The sequence below is a fragment of the Cimex lectularius genome, unplaced genomic scaffold, assembly GCF_000648675.2.
Source record: "Cimex lectularius strain Harlan isolate CLEC.00 unplaced genomic scaffold, Clec_2.1 scaffold95, whole genome shotgun sequence".
NCBI lineage: Eukaryota > Metazoa > Arthropoda > Insecta > Hemiptera > Cimicidae > Cimex > Cimex lectularius.
In genome coordinates, this window is record NW_019392779.1 from 1,152,211 (window position 1) to 1,168,606 (window position 16,396).

At 36.2% G+C, this 16,396-nt stretch overlaps 3 protein-coding genes across 3 annotated transcripts; 2 read left to right on the forward strand and 1 right to left on the reverse strand.

Moving 5' to 3' along the window:
* The first annotated feature begins 990 nt into the window (after window positions 1-990).
* On the forward strand, window positions 991-5,924 carry LOC106667836 (TRMT1-like protein). Its single transcript, XM_014396042.2, has 6 exons — window positions 991-1,333; window positions 2,969-3,238; window positions 3,297-3,509; window positions 3,565-3,761; window positions 5,191-5,377; window positions 5,443-5,924. Exons 1-6 carry the CDS (start codon window positions 1,209-1,211, stop codon window positions 5,696-5,698), a joined length of 1,248 nt encoding a protein of 415 aa, XP_014251528.1. The 5' UTR covers window positions 991-1,208; the 3' UTR covers window positions 5,699-5,924.
* On the reverse strand, window positions 5,850-9,980 carry LOC106667837 (iron-sulfur protein NUBPL). The gene is made up of 7 exons (XM_014396044.2): window positions 9,873-9,980; window positions 7,977-8,112; window positions 7,797-7,919; window positions 7,697-7,736; window positions 7,260-7,633; window positions 6,235-6,332; window positions 5,850-6,169 (listed from the first exon to the last, which is right to left on the reverse strand). Exons 1-7 carry the CDS (start codon window positions 9,927-9,929, stop codon window positions 6,113-6,115), a joined length of 885 nt encoding a protein of 294 aa, XP_014251530.1. The 5' UTR covers window positions 9,930-9,980; the 3' UTR covers window positions 5,850-6,112.
* A 16-nt stretch (window positions 9,981-9,996) lies between these two features.
* On the forward strand, window positions 9,997-15,759 carry LOC106667838 (anaphase-promoting complex subunit 15B). Its single transcript, XM_014396045.2, has 4 exons — window positions 9,997-10,237; window positions 10,300-10,359; window positions 15,464-15,597; window positions 15,666-15,759. Exons 1-4 carry the CDS (start codon window positions 10,115-10,117, stop codon window positions 15,679-15,681), a joined length of 333 nt encoding a protein of 110 aa, XP_014251531.1. The 5' UTR covers window positions 9,997-10,114; the 3' UTR covers window positions 15,682-15,759.
* Window positions 15,760-16,396: the final 637 nt, after the last annotated feature.

Consider the following 16,396-nt stretch of genomic DNA (forward strand, 5'->3'; position numbering starts at 1 on the left):
GACTAAAGGAGTATTGGAGAAGTCGTATAAAATATACTACATAAAGCAAAGATACTACTGCAGCAAAACCTTGGTAATAAATAAACCAATCAGACCCCTGGTTAACCATCCACCCTTATTGTCTACAAATGGGGTGGTGTTCTAGACTGCTAGCAGACTTATGAGATACAAGGAAATAAAACCAGGACATTCTCAAAAGAAACCAAGTGCCTAGGTATAACCATTGACCCCCGTGGAAAAGTCAGAAAATAAAGATATCCTACATGAAGCAAAAGCACTACTGCAGAGAAAATTCATTATTGTACTTAAATGCGATCTAATGACTACATCTGATATCTTAATATCTCGGACAGCAAACTGGATAAACAACGATGAAATAATGATAGTAAGACAAAATGTTTAAGAGTAAAAATCCAAGTAACCATTTCTGCTTAATCTCAAGGGAGTTTAACAATACGAGTAAGACAGTGAATCATGTGTTTCACTTATCAGCCACTAACTACTTCACATTAGGTATGTTATGGTTTGTTGACCAATTATTTAAGAAACCAAGTAGACAAAATTACAGGTTCTTCACCCCTGATGAAGCACATGGAAAAGTCTCTCCATTTAGCGAGTACACATCACATTACGAACTACAATAACTAAAAAGGATGACCATTAACTAGTAAACAGCACTTGGAATAACCCCTGAACGGTTTGTCAATTATTCATCTGTGTATAGACGGTTTGTATCAGCAATGCTGGGGAACTTGCATAAAGTACTTTGTACCTAATACTTCAATCTTGACGTGATCAACCTGCATAGATAAAGATCAACCTTTGACCTGTCAAAAGAGGATCGTTAATATATAATATAATGGTTTGTGCAATATTCTCTTGATAGTTAAGCAAATGATGTGCACAATGCACATGTCAGTCAGAAGAGCGCTAAGTTTTACCACCAGTGCACTCTGTTCAGCTGCCGTTGCAAATAGAACTTCTGCAGAAGGCATCGAGCCAGATCGAAAGCCCAGAATCGACGTTGACCGTTGACATCGATACGTATCAACAAAACCCACAAGCCCAGTGTCCAGCGTTTTCGGTTTTAACACATCCTCAAAAACTGTCACTTATTGGACACGTACGGGGTTTTCTGCAGGATCGACCCTCGTCTCACCCGTGGCTATGGGAAGAGTCGAATAAGCCAGATCACCCAAGGACGAAGCATGAGCGAATGCGACCAGTTCACCGAAGATTCCCAGTCGGAAAACGGATCGAAGTGCGACGTAAATGAAGCACACGACAAGACATTCTACGATTCTTTTCCATTCAAGAGCCACAAATTCAACAGGTGAAGCATCTACACTTAATTCTTCAATCAATACTTAATCTTCGTCAATATTTTCCATTAGCTGACTGCTTGACATCTTACTTCCACCTAATAAAAATTTTCTATGAAGGTTGAATATTAATTTTTAACACCTTCGTGTCTTCAATCACGACTCCCTTGAATTCTTCAGCCTCCCCCCAACCCTCTCTCTTGATGTAATGACGTCTAATGCCTGTTGATTATTGTTCATACAAAGCCAACCCGAAAAGACCAACTTAACTGTCAATGCAGTAAACAATGTCATGGTTGTAACACAATTAAATGAAAATTGACATTATTTAAACAACCTTTATCTCTAAAATAGTTCGAATACAATACCAAACTGCATGAAATGTGTTTTACACATTGATCATTTGCATTTATAGCAAGTTTTAACATTCGACGAGTTCCTTGTTATGATTAAGGATGACATTGCACTATGTTGCGTTTGATCATTAAATGGTCATATTACATAACAACATATCATATGGCACTGTGTGTAAAAGTCGCTTGCACAACGTTGGTAAAGAATTTTAAAATAATGTGAGAGCCAAATTAAAATTTTATACACCTGTGTTAAGATCAGTAATCACCGATACCATGAACTGGAGCAGCAAAACTGTGATTGTGGTCTGTGTATCCGTCAAAGCTCAGGTTGCTAAGGCTGGACCATCCTCCCGAACACCATGATTAAAATACACGTTTAAAAGGCAGTGTGGTGGGCCAGATTGGAGAAGCTTTTGTGTATCAAGAGCAATATCGATAGTTGGCCCTTGGAGGATCTTGTAGAAAAATGGTCATCCTCACCTGATTAACAATATGCCATGCGAGTTTGACACATTGGACAATTATTTTTGGGTCAAAGCCTGAGTATGTCAGGCATGAAGAGAAAGTTTGCTCGATGAGACCCACCTAATCAAAGGCTCCAACTCCTTGGCTTCATAGATGCTCTGAGAGTGTGAAGGAATGCCACCCAATATGATAATCCCCAGAGAATGGGCCCCCAGTTCCAATTTTTATAGGAAAAGGTTGTTTTCTTGTATATAGTACCGATAGTTTTGTGTACCTAGCATGTGTTGTCAATGGGCAGAATGGCAGAATATTGAGTACCCATCGCCCCTCAATTAGGCTAGTTGTATAATGTGTGTAGAGATTGTGTGGGGAGTAAATGTATTTATTAGCACAAATGTGTGATGTGAGAAGGTCGATGGCAGAATATCGAATACCCCATTGACAGTTGATTAGGTTAGTTGTATAATGTGTGTTTATACATCCTTTAGGTCGTGTTGGAAGTGAATGTATTTATTATCATGAATGTGGTGTGAGAGGGTCGATGGTGGAATATAGAGTAACCCATCAATTAAGTTAGTTATATGAAGGGTGATTAAGGAATGTCGAGTACTCCATTGTCCTGGTGAATGGTATGTAAATAAGTAAGAATATATTTAAGGGGAGTGAGGATTTCGGAACTGTTTACATTTGGGGCTAAAATGACCTAGCTGTTGACAGCCCCTGGAGCCCAAACTTGGTGGCTGGACTGTCAAGACCATGGTTTACCCCACGTTGCCAACACTGGATGGGTGTTTTCTACCCTTTTTTTGTGTGGGTATTTTCCAGATTTTTGGTGATATCCATCCTCCAGGAGTATATTGAGAGCGGTGCTTCCGTGAAAACACCTGTGCGATGTGTGGACGTCGTGAGCGATTGCGGGGGCAATGGCCTGTTCTGGAAGTTGACGTTTGGTTCAAGCATCGATGTTGTCGTCAATAACTGTGAAGCGCAGATTGCTGAGCTGATCGAGCGGAATGCTTCACTCAACAACCTCAAAGTCTGCGTAGCAAACAAAGACCCCTGCGTCCTCTTGCACGAGCGTGGATATAATTTTGTGTAAATGCAAATTTTACAAAAAATATTGAACTGGTAATTTACGTAACATTTATTTTAGATATTTGGATTGTAAAACAGAAGCTGCTCAGTGCTTTGATGCAGCTGTTAGGAATATTTCAAGGCAGGGGATTTTTGTAGTGACGACCAATGATGACAGTTCACTCCACGGTGGAGACAACAATGTTGCTTTTAGGCGTTACGGAGGCCGCATTACAAGGACGACTTATGCGGCTGAGCTTGGGATACGCCTGTTCATCGCCGCGCTCGCTAGGTAACCCGTCCAATCTAAAAGGACAGTCTTGAAAATAAATGAATCATAATTCAAGGTCTGCAGCGAGACATGACAGAGCGATACGAGTCCTACTATGTGCTGTGTACAAGAGCACCTTCACAGTCGCCATTATGTGTTTGAATGGAGCGTCATTGGCGAACAGAGTTATCAAGGAAGAAATACGCTCCCTCAAACACTGCATGGTCTGTGAAGAGCGTGTATTCTACCCTCCCGAAACTGAATTTCCCGTAGGTAAGTGTTACAAAACAAAACATGAGTTATATTTACTTCTAGGAGCATTACTACCCCAGTAACATTAAATTTATCAATAATAACTATGACAGAAAATCTCAGAATCTATTCTGTCATGTGTGATCTCATTTCAATCGATGTGCTAAGTAGCTTGGTTGATTGTGTATCAGTGTAAAATTGCATACTTCTGTCATGGAGTGCAATCCCATTAAAAATAAGAATTATTTTTAATCCATTGTTTGATGGATCGACATTTTTGGCAGGCGTCGTCATTTAACTTTACTTGGCCCAATTGATCGACCTCTTTGTTGTTCCTTCCCCTGTGTTGTCTGACAGGGCTTCAACGCTTCACAAACAGCCCTGGACTTTATTAATTGCCCTCAGGGCAGCTGCGAGGAATTAAGAACCCACACATTGTTCGTGAGTTCGAGCTAGTAAAAACTTGGTTGGGAGTTTTGCCACACTTCGTAACTTCCGATTATCCCTTATTCTGATGGCTGCAGATCTTACTATCCACTGTGACCTTCGTTAACAAGGAGGTTATCAAAAATAATTAGGATCGGTTTTTTTAGTAGTAAATCTCACTTGTTTTATGAATGTGATGGAATCGGTTAAGTTGACAAGAGGCCATTAATAAAACAAGTCAATTTAATAATTTACTAAAAAAAGATAAAAACTGAGCGAACTTATTTACCAATCAAATTAAAAAAACAACTAATACAGTTATTTGACTTATTATCATTGGACTATGCATTCATTTAGGGGCTTTTTCACAGTAATGTATAATTTAAAAATTAATCATACCCTTCAGATCGTCAATATTTTATTTGAGAGGAAAAAAAAGAGTAATTAAGAAATAAATTTAACCTGAAAAACATTCAAGAATGTGTTAATATGATTTTAGCAATGCTGTTTAAAGGAGAATGAATGGGTCTCATCGTCATCGCGATGATTTTCTGAATGCAATACTTCACAAGATTGAAGTGCCATAAGAACCCAAAACTCACACCGATGTCATGATTTTCATAATGCTGTTCCAATGAAGATGTGAGATGAAATTAAAAAAAATTTTAATTAATTTAAAAAATCACAAGTGATTTAATTCCATGAATACAGTGCTGTGAAAAAGTCTTACAATTGTTGCCATTCAACAAATAAATAAAGAAAAAATGGATTAGTTTGTTAGTACGTAATATACTTAATTTTATTGAATGGTGAATACTATCAAAGAAAATAATTCTTAATGTGATCCATGTTTAATGTTTGTCAATAATATATTTTAACCTAAAAATTAGTTTGAAAATGGAAGAATTCAATAATGATTTTCTGTTTGTTTTGGGTACTTTTTCACAGACTGTAATATAAAAATATATTCTTATATGAAGTTAAGTTTTACAATGTAGATTTAGTATAATTTTTGTCCATTTAGATCACAATTCAGTCAAACTCCCATGTGAGTGTTCGAAAAACGCACCGGGAGAGACGTGTCAGGTGTTGGGCCCTTTGTGGTCAGGCGATCTCTTCGACAGAGACTTTATCGACCGGATGTTATTCCGTGGCCTCGTCGGTGACCAGTTTTTGGAGAAAGAGCTCAAAACCATACTCGAAGAGTCAAAGTACGATAACAAATTTATGCTCTCCCCCAACAAAAAAAATTACAACTTATAATTAAATGTTGCAGATGCCCGTCGAAAGAGGATGACAACGTTGGCGGCAAGAGGATGAAGATGGATCATGTTTCCTCGCCACCTTTTTACTACAATGTCCACAAGCACCACCCGAGGTCTGAACAGCAAGTGACGATGAATAAGATTATAAACGAGCTGAGGAACGCAGGTTTTAGGGCGAGCAGGACCCACTTCGACAAAGTCTCGATTCGCACAAACGCAAACATGCGCGAAATGGCTTATATTATCAAGAAAATTGGTGAAAAGTGAGGATTTAGATTTGTTTCTGTTTAGCAAGAAAAAAAATTCAACCTTACATTGTACCTTTTTGTAAATATTTAAAAGTAAGAACTATTTATTTCCTAATTCCATGTGTATTTAATGTTGTATATAATAAAACATTATAATTAATTACACTTAAGTTTTTCATTTATTTATTTTTTTATGGGGGTCATAACAGCAATGATTGTATCAACCCATGGGAGGTTTTCTGGGGGAAAAAAGTTCATCAGTAAGTACTCTGGGCTTGAATGAAAGCAAAATCATGACGTCGCCATGTCAATTCTAGTGGTGCCCATAAATTAACATATAATGGTAGCAATAAATAATTTAAAATTATATAAAATTAAGGCAAAGCCTATTGATTAATAACAATTTTATTAAACAAGTAAGAAATAACTATTTTCACCTTTTTTTGAAAAATGTAAGAACATCATCTGCTAACTTCTTATAAATATTGGCCTAAAAAAATTAAATTAATAGTATCAAATATATTATTTATAAATAATTAGAAAATTAGCAATTACTTGGATACTGTTGGGACTGGAAATTATGGATGGCGTCCCTAGATCGGATCCTCTCGATATATCCGAATCTACCGGAATTTCAGCAAGTAGGGGGATGTCTAAATAAAAAGTATAACAGAAAAATTAATTTGAAATATAGTGAAGTGTGTGACCTTTAACCCCCCCCCCCCTGATACCACAGGTACATCTCAGTCGCATACAGAACACCTATATGGCACTATTATTACATAAATTACAGACAGTATTTCAAGTACAACAAGGTGGTAGAAAATTGGAGCAGTATTTAAGGCCTCAATAGATTGATCACTTAACCAAAAAATTGTTAGCAATGGTCAAAAAGAAGCTCAATTTCGGAAGAGGCCTTGGTACAAAAGGTAACTAACGGAGTTAAGAAATGTATGTTTGGGGATATACCTGTGGTGTTAAGGATTAATTTGATATCCTGGTATGCCTGTCCTCGCTGGTTTTGTCTGTTGCACTTTTGGCATTATTCAATTAATTAAGGGTTTTAGTTGAGATAAAAAAAAGTCAGTGCCACGAGCGGGATTCGAACCCACGACCTTCGGTTTGATACGCTGCTACTCTACCACTTGAGCTATCGTGACTTTGATCCGCTCGCACACTAACTTCCCATCTCAACCCCACCTTTTTGAATTTTCCCTCCTTTTTGCCATTTTTCAAATGTCGTGTAATCTATTTGATTCTTGGCGAAAAATGAGATTGCTATGGAGAGCTTTAATGAAGTATACTTCATTTTAACTCATTAAATTCACTATTTTTCGTGGTCTGCTTGACCAATTAATATCATTCAATTAATTTAGGTTTTTAGTTGAGATAAAAAGTCAGTGTCACGAGCGGGATTCGAACCCACGATCTTCGGCTAGATACGCCGCTGCTCTACCACTTGAGCTATCGCGACTTCCTTTTTTATTTTGGCATTATGTCATCTTCAAACAAAATAAGACAAAACTAGTGAGATAGGGCCATGAGTCTACAAGGATTTATGGTGAAATGTAAAAATTTACTCAATTCGTCTGCGAGAGATTTCGCTTCGTTTCCAAAAACCGGGATCGAGCTGTTGCACTGAGGGCATTGGACTGAACTCATGTTCGACACGAGACCTATGATCGGGATCCCGAGTTTCTCAAGCATTGTGGCGCCCCTCCTCGTTACTTGAACAGCCGCCTTTTGCGGTGTTGTCACCATGATTACACCAGAGATAGGCAGGTTTTGTATAAGAGTTAACAGAGTGTCACCCGTCCCTGGAGGCGTGTCGACGAAAAGGCAATACGTTGGACTCCAGTCGACATGTCGCATCAGCTTATCCAGGGCACTCATTACCATCAACCCACGCCATATCACTGCCGATTTCTCTGTTACTAAAAATCCCATTGACATACTGAAATGAATTTGTTTTCACTTAAATAATATTATTTTAAATAATGAAGAAAAATTCTCTTACCATTTAACACCATAGTTTTTAAGAGGTATCATCTTATTATCTATAAAAATATTTAAAAAAATATGAACTCTTGTAAAATAAATTTCTTTTAGTTTACTACCATTATTTAACAAAGGTGAATCATTTAACTTCATCATCAAAGGTATTGAGGGACCAAAAACATCTGCGTCAAGAAGGCCAACTTCTACATTTTTAGTCTGCGCCATTGCAGTTGCTAAATTGACTAAAACAAAAAACATTTGACCATAAACATAAAAATAATTAAATTAAATTAAATCACCGGAAGTTGTGGATTTTCCAACTCCTCCTTTCCCTGAGACAACAAGTACAATCTCTTGTACGCCTTCTATAGGCTTTTTCTTTGGTAAACCTTTCTCCATTATTTTCTTCTGCCTTTCATTAAGGTTTTCATTTTGCTGTAAATTGGGAGAAATCTATTTAAAAAAAATCCTTAGTGACTGTTTTGCAGGGTGAACAAGTTCAATGATGAATGTGAGTGATTTATTTTGTTGTGTTGACTGTTTGTGACATTAACATATTTCTGTGTCTGTTTTCCACATATTCTTTTGATCGTATTTAAAATAGCAGTGGCCAGTATAGAGGCTATAATTTTTGTCAAATCTTTCCTCATGAGAGAGGAGTTTCTTTGCCTTCATTTTTAGAAGATTAATGAATCTCTTTGAATTGGCCACCTATCGACAATGAACTCTTTTGTAGCTTTTCAAACTGCCAAAAACAAAGATCCATCAGAGCGGGTTAAAAATACGTTTTCAGAACGCATTCAAGGACAATGCAAAAGTTCATAAAGACCATCACATATAGAACAAGAACAAAAGTAGTCCTCCAGACTCAGGAGCCATAAGGTATAAGGTCACAGCAGCAAAAACAAACATATGCAGGCATTGCCAGGAAGAAGAAGGAACAGCAGAACATGTCCCCTTTTGGTGTGAAGGCTTATGAAAGTTGAGTTATCTACTTCTGGAGGAGGAAAAGTATTGTCATGATGCATATACACGGGAGTCCTTGAAAAAGCTTTAGGAACTTAATAAGGAGCTTAGATAACAATGATGACTGCACAATAGATCATTACTGATCATGGTGCACAGGTCATAAAGAAACTGACTTATTAACCTTTTGATGTGTATGGTGATGACGCCTTATGAGAAAAGGCCATAAGTGGTTTACTACGTTCAGAAGTGGATTGATTTGGAGGACGCAAAAGGCTCTGGTTTTTAACTGTTGATGATGACCAAATTCAATCTTTTGTCACAAATTCCCCCCCCCCATTCAATGCACCTGAGTGTAGGTGGATAAGTTGGGTTTCTGAGATGTTGACTGGGAACAATTATTGGGCTGCATCTCCTTTTGCAATTCCCTCCTAAAATGACCAATTTTTAAAAGACTGAAAACTGGATCTTAGCAACAAGTCCAAAATTCTGTCTTGAAAATTGCAAAAAGTTCATCAAAGGACCATCGGCAGAATTAAACAAGAATGACGGTAGTATTACAGATCCTGGAGGCATATTTAAAAGGTCGGAGCAGCCTGAAGGAAGAAACAGGGAGACATGTCCTATGTATCTGTTGGTGTGAAGGCCTGTGCAGACTGAGACTCCTACTCCTGGGAGAGGAGGAATTAAGGCCTGACGAATAAACACGGGAGTCCTTGAAAAAACTTTGGGTCTGATAAAAAGCCTTAAACTTAATGAGGTGTTTTAGACAATACACACGTACAATGGACCAATACTGAGCGTGGCGTGCAGGTTGAAAAGAGGCTGATTCCTTTTCTAATTTAATCCAATCTAAGCTATCCTGTATGACAAGAATTGCTTTGCTTTACTAATTCAACAATTCAGTGACTTAATGAGTCAAATCACTTACTGAAAAATCCTGATTCACTTACTTTGTTGCACACCTTCACATCAATTTCTCTATCATACTTTCTCATAATTTCATTGATTTTCTAACTTATGTCATATATTATAATTTAATTAATTAACATATTTTATAGATTCCATAATGAAAAATGTAAAAAATACTATGAAAGTAATTGTGCAGTTTGTTCAATTAAGTTTGGATATGTATTTTGTAGATTGATTTTATTTGGAACTTAGATTATATTTTAGTCCGTGATTAATTTATTTAATTATTTAAATAAAACAATAGAAAATATTCTCACGGAATATAAAGATGAGAAGAATTTGTTCGTGGTTCTCCGCAGGTGTTTGACGAGCATCTTTCTACCAAAGCTTTTATAACCACTCAATTACCTTCCTGTTTATTTTTTACAACCTTCCAGTTTTCATATTGCAACCTCACGTTTTGTTTATCTCTTTGAGGCGAAGTTTATTTGTAGAGTTTGTAACACAAATTTTTCTAATTTTAATCATTTTGGATTTTTTTTTACCGTCTCGAGTTGAAATGTCGATCCCATTATTTCCGGATTTGGTGCCGAGGATTATCGACCCACTTTGGTTTAGTGTCGACAGCCCTTGCAACGACGAAACCGAACTCATACAACTCGAGCACGAACACAAAAACTGGGTATGGGAATAGTTCAAATTAAAAAAAACAAACAAAAAACCTGCCTTTTTTCTCGTTTCCAGCTGGCCAAAATCACGCAGAAAGATGCCGACATCCTGCCAATAGGAAAAACTGCAATAGAGGTAAATATATTTGAAAAAAGTACTTAGCATAATCTAAGCTTCCTCTCAGTTTGGTCCATTCATCAAATGTCAAGGTTTCAAGCGCAGATTAGGATTAACAAATCAACAGGTTATGGGATACTGTATAGTATTTTTATAGAAGACAATTTTGTACTCGATGGGCCAAAGGATCATGACAACAGACCGAGACCACATTGTATCAGGAAAAACCATGTACTGGTCTATGATCACTGGGATAACACCAGTAATTCATGTTGAGCACTCATTATTGCATATGTGAGCATCCTAAATTGGGAGTATTTAAAGTGAATTATGACATATTATTTTTTGAGGTAAAGGCCCATTTTTTTGATGGGCTCAAAGATGCAGACCCCAGTATTATAAACAAAATTCTTCAAGAATCAATAATGTCAAAGTGGCGGGGAGCTCATTGTCTTTAAACCGACGAATCTAAAATTAATGGCAATGTCGGTTGTGCAGTTTGGGATCCAACTAATAGCCACAGTATTAAAATTAAACTTCCAAAGATCATGTTGATATTTGCTGCAGAAATGATAGCGAAAGATGAGGCCCTGATTCACTAGAATGCCACCAGACACCATAAGTTTATCTGTTCTAAAAAAAGTTAAGCTACAACTTCGAGGTAAACGAGTAAACTTTGGATGGATGAAGGGGGAATTACAAAGTTAACGAATTAGCCAAAGAGGCAGCGTTTGATGGCACAGAAATAGAAATAAAGTCTAATCGAAGTTATGAAACCCTTAAAACAATCTAGTCTGGTCTCAGGTGACAGCAGAGAGTGATAGGGGTAAATATTTGAATTTGACAGAGGCAGAAGGGTATACTACTACATGGTTTCTGGGACCAAGAGGGAGTGAGCAAGGATTTCTGTCGCTCATTTTGCCGGCTGCGAACTAGCAATGCTATGTGCAAAGCATACTTGCATAGATTTGGGATGAAAGAGTCACCACTATGTGAAAACTGTCAGGCCGTAGAAACGTAGGAGCATATTTTGATTTGCCCCAAGCATAAACAAATTAGAGGAGAAACATTTGAAAACCTTTCCACATAAATCGTTAATCCGTTTAATTTTAATACCATTTTGAGCTCAGAAAATTTATACATGTTTATACAATCATTTATTAAAACATCATGACTTTCTTTTTCAATTTCTAAATGATGAGTTTTTGGTTTGGTGGTTGGGGGCCTCCTTTTGAGTTAATAAGTAATAAAATAAAGAAAAAATTTAAAAAAAAATCAACTGACACAATATGCAATTGGCAAATTTTGTGCGAGGGTTGTTACCAAAATATAATTACTTAAAAACATCTTCACATTGGATCTAGCAAGATGCAGCACAAGTTTCTACAAAGTGTAATGTGTCCTCAAATTCTCCAAATTGATTGAAATTGAAATGTTGGACCAGCGGAAAGCCTGTCCTTCAGAAAAAAGAAGAAAAAAAGATAAAATAATAATGGATCTTTCAAAAGCACTTTGGCATATACAATTTATTTAGAAAAGAAGCAAAAACTTAATTAACATATAATTGATGTGCTAACACCCTTCAGTCCCGAAAATAGGTCGAAGTCTGTCCAAAGCCTGTAATACACATAAGCAAATAAGCTTTTAAATAATATAAACAAATCTCAAATTGGGTCAGGAGTTATCAAAGATCAAATAGTCCCTGTCAAACAAATGGTCAAAGGAACATCTAAGCTGGAAATAATCCAATTTAAGCTGAAGAAATATGGACACTGTCTTTAACAAAAGGACAAATTTTCATGTTTGATCTGTTATTATTATAACTTCTGAGTTACTGTGATGTGCTTGGGACAGCGTAAAAACAAAACCTTTTTCGGTACATCTAAATATTATGAATTAGTGTCCTTATAGATATTCAAAATATACGATTAGTGCTACCCTGAAATTACCATTTTAGTTAAATAAATAAAGAACAATTAATGTCCAAATTTTTTATTAAAATTATTTGCGCGTTGAAGCCTTAACCCATTTGGTGATTTTGCAAAAAAAAAACAATTGAGAGAAAACTGTAAATGTTCTATTTATATTTTTGTTTTGTGTGGTGATTAGTGACCGTTAGTCGATGATTATTCAGAGATCGTGAGATGCGGTCTGGTGTGATGTAGGTTTCAGAAAAACATTTTCTTTATCGTGCCACCGTTTCAATCTTTATTGAGATCATCTTCAGGGCCTGGGATTTACAAACACTTTTCCACATCCTAAATGTATTTGTTAAATGTAAACAATGTTTGTAAATCCCAGGCCTTGAAGATGATCTCAATAAAGATCGAAACGTTGGCACGATAAAGAAAATGTTTTTCTGAAACCTACATCACCCCAGACCGCATCTCACGATTTCTGAATAATTTTTGTTTTGTATTTAAATGACCTAAATTTAAACAATATTATTTTGGGAATAAATAGTTGCAAATGTAATAAGTGTTTGTCAATACTGACATTTAAATATCTATCCAAACGATTATAAGTTTAGATATAAATTCCTAATGTTGCTTTTTTTTTACAAATTAGTTGCAGCAGACAAGATCGTGTACACCCGAATCCGAATTGTTCTTTAACCTAGCTTCGTCTCAAATACAAGACTTTCCCGAAGAACTTTTTACGCTCCTGTCCGAATGAGATTTGTTCCAAACAGTCTTGAATTTGTTTGAACTTTGCAATTTTTTAGATGTTGTTTCATACTTTTCTGTTTTTTAATTTTTATTTCCATATAATTTCCGGTGAGTTGGTATCATTAGTTATGGAAATTGGAAAAGAAAAAGGTAGTGTGTACTTGATGGGGGTTAAACAATTATTCATTTATGTGATTCTGTTCGATATTAATTCAAAAATATATTCCAATATAATCTGTCAGACAGTCTCATCCTCTCTCTTTAATTCTTGATCCTATACAAGTAATAAATATGTAAATAATCAAACAGTAAAACAAAATAAGATCAAATTTAAAATCAGAACATACTTCTTTACTTTGTACTGAGTTTAAAGTTGCCAAAGATACTAGGAATTTGTTTTGCGAAGCAGGAATGTAGGAAAATAATATTTTTACATTTCAACATGTTTAGGGCTAAAATCTTGAAAAAAAAAGTAATGAGTGATCATATGGTCAGTGCTGATCATTGAGTTGATGGATGAAGAAGCTGTCTTAAAAAGTTTGGGCATATTGACTTCTGATTGGATCTTGAATAAATAGTTAAATGTTTATTAGCGAGTACACGCTTCCTTTTAGCTGGCAATAATATTTAATAATTTTAATTATAGGGTGGCTCTTGTATTTTTTTATTTTTTTTTGACATAGCTGAAAACGATAGATGGTTTTGGCATGGTTGCAGCTTTACAGAAAATAAAATTATATGCCTTAAAGCCAATGATAAGGGGCTCCTCGGTTTAGTGGACCTCCATTATTATTATCCAATATCATTTCTGGATACCAGTTTAAGTTCAAATTTTTTAATTTATTCGGATACATATACAAATGCTATGTCTTATTGGAAGATAAAAATCTCTTTATGGAGGACAGCACCTTAAAGAGGTAAAAAATAGTGTACTGTCCCTTAGGAGTAGGTTTCACTGCATATACATATTAATACAGACAAAACATTTTTCCAGATAAATAATGCAAAATTAATGACAGATTTGGCTTGTAAATGTTTCTTAAACCAAAAAAATCCAACTCGTAAAACCTCATATAGACCAATAAGTCTATTTATTTGGGTAATATTAGAAAAGCTCTCATTAAAAAATAATTCTTCCAATCTTAATTCTCAAAATTCCTGACCATCTTTTCGCAACTGCCTCTCAAATTGTCCAGCAGTATCGTTGGGTTTTAGACATTATCTCTTTCTTTGTTGAGTTGGGCAGTACCAAGGTTTTGATCGAATTTGGCATTCGGGATTGCTTTTTGCATCAGAGCTACCAGATGTCCGCATATTATTCTTTTCATACTGGTATTCCTCAGGGTGGCGTTTTGGCACCCACACCAGGTGTACACAGCTGACGTCCCATCCCCAAACCACCTTGCAGACGATACTGCTTCGTTGTAAAAAGTAAATCTTGTGGTTTCCATTCAAAACCGTCAACTCCTCACATTACTAGAGTCCAGTCCATCCACATAACCTTCTGAGCAGAAATATCCCTCCAAATTACCTCAATAATATCTCCATCCTAATTGCGGACAATAACCTGTACCTACACGACTAAAATGCCAAGAAGTTATGATTCCAACAGAGCTCTTTCATGACTTCTTGATTAATATTCTGACCTATCAGACACCAGAACTAAAAGACTGCTTTATAACACCTTGCACTTACGGACTGGATGTATGTGGTTCAGCCAAACAGTCCAGTATCTACCGCATCCAAACTGCCAAATTCATAAGCCCAAAAAGAATCCTTGTGTTGAACTACCCGTACAGACATATTTTTTGTTTGTTCAAGATGTAACGCTCTCGTTACAGCAAATAAAATCCCTCCCGATCATCATAAATCCTCAAATCCAGAAAATCTCATCCCTATGAATTCCCTGAAACTCGTTGACTAAAAAGGCCGCGGTATTCTGTGACAGAAGTCTTAATTAAATACACAAAATTGCAGTATCATTGGAGTACTGCCAATGGGTAGTTTCTCAACTATTATTTTTAATTTTAATTTATTTATGTTTTCTCTTTCAGTGTTACTTGCTACCGAATTAGATCGGTTATTTTGTTAATCTGGGCTAGCTTTGTTTTAAACATCTTTCGACCCAATGTTTTGTCTATTCGTTAAATAAATCAGCTTAAGAACGAAAATGCACGTTTTCTTTTCAAATTTCCAACTGTAATCCATTACAACTGACTAAAATTACGGCTAAAGTGTTGACACATAAACATTATTTATGATAAGATAATGTGTACTACGTAAACAGAGTCTTAAAGTTTATTGGCTTTCATGGACATGCAAGGTACATTATTTCTACCGATTAAATCATCTCGATATTAAATAATTTATAGAGCCACCCTATATATTAATTACGGTATTAATACCTAACGCGTATTTTTAAAAAAATCACAATTACATGTAAAAATTTGCAGCGAGGTGAAGAAGAGGAAGAAGACGACGACGACGATGACGATTCGAACGAAGAAGAAGAGAGTGAGACGCAGGACGAAGAAGACGAAGACATGGAAGTCGACATCCCGTACGACCGAGGAGAACCTGGTCCTGGGTAATTGATATTTAAAAAAATTAATGTTCGGGTTTTTTTTAAATAGTTATAATTTGTTTTATTTTTAGCATTGTCCAGACATGAGCCTCACAAGACTTCTGATGACTTATACCTCTTATAACTGCTGTACAAATTTATTTACAATAAAAAAATTATATGTGATTATTTATTTATCCTTTGTAAGACATTTTAAAAGGTTTATTTTATTTATTTTTTTGGATAGAAGGGCCACTTGCAGGGGTAGGATTCGTCGTGCCACGGGCAGAGGGTAGTAACCTTGGTTGTGCCCGTGCGCGTGTGTATCGCATCACCCTGTATATAGGCCAGGTTGGGGCAACGGCCCTTTGGGTGAACGACATCCCCATTGCCTCCGAAAAGTTTCCGAACCTATTAACGGCACGGGGAAGATGGGGGAAAAACACCCCCTTCGTCGTATCGCCTTTCATTTATCCACCAATTTCCGGGTTAGCTGACATATTTCACTGGCTGGTGGAAAATTAACGTTGAGCTTTATTTTTCTAAAATTTCAAATCGGCAAGTTATGTTGGAGTTAGATTCGTCCATTTGGACTTCAGATTGGTTTGAGGAAAACCACTATATGTTCATCAAATAGGACTATTGTATTGTACTAATCCTCGTATTACCCACAGAAAGCATACTAAAATGATCATCAACAACGAAAATATAAACTTGTATCGTTCTCATATTATAAATTTAACCAAACTAGCTTGTAAATTCGTACCAAACCAAGGATAGCTATTCAAGACACCCACAGGCCTATTCTTAGTCTCTTCGTCTA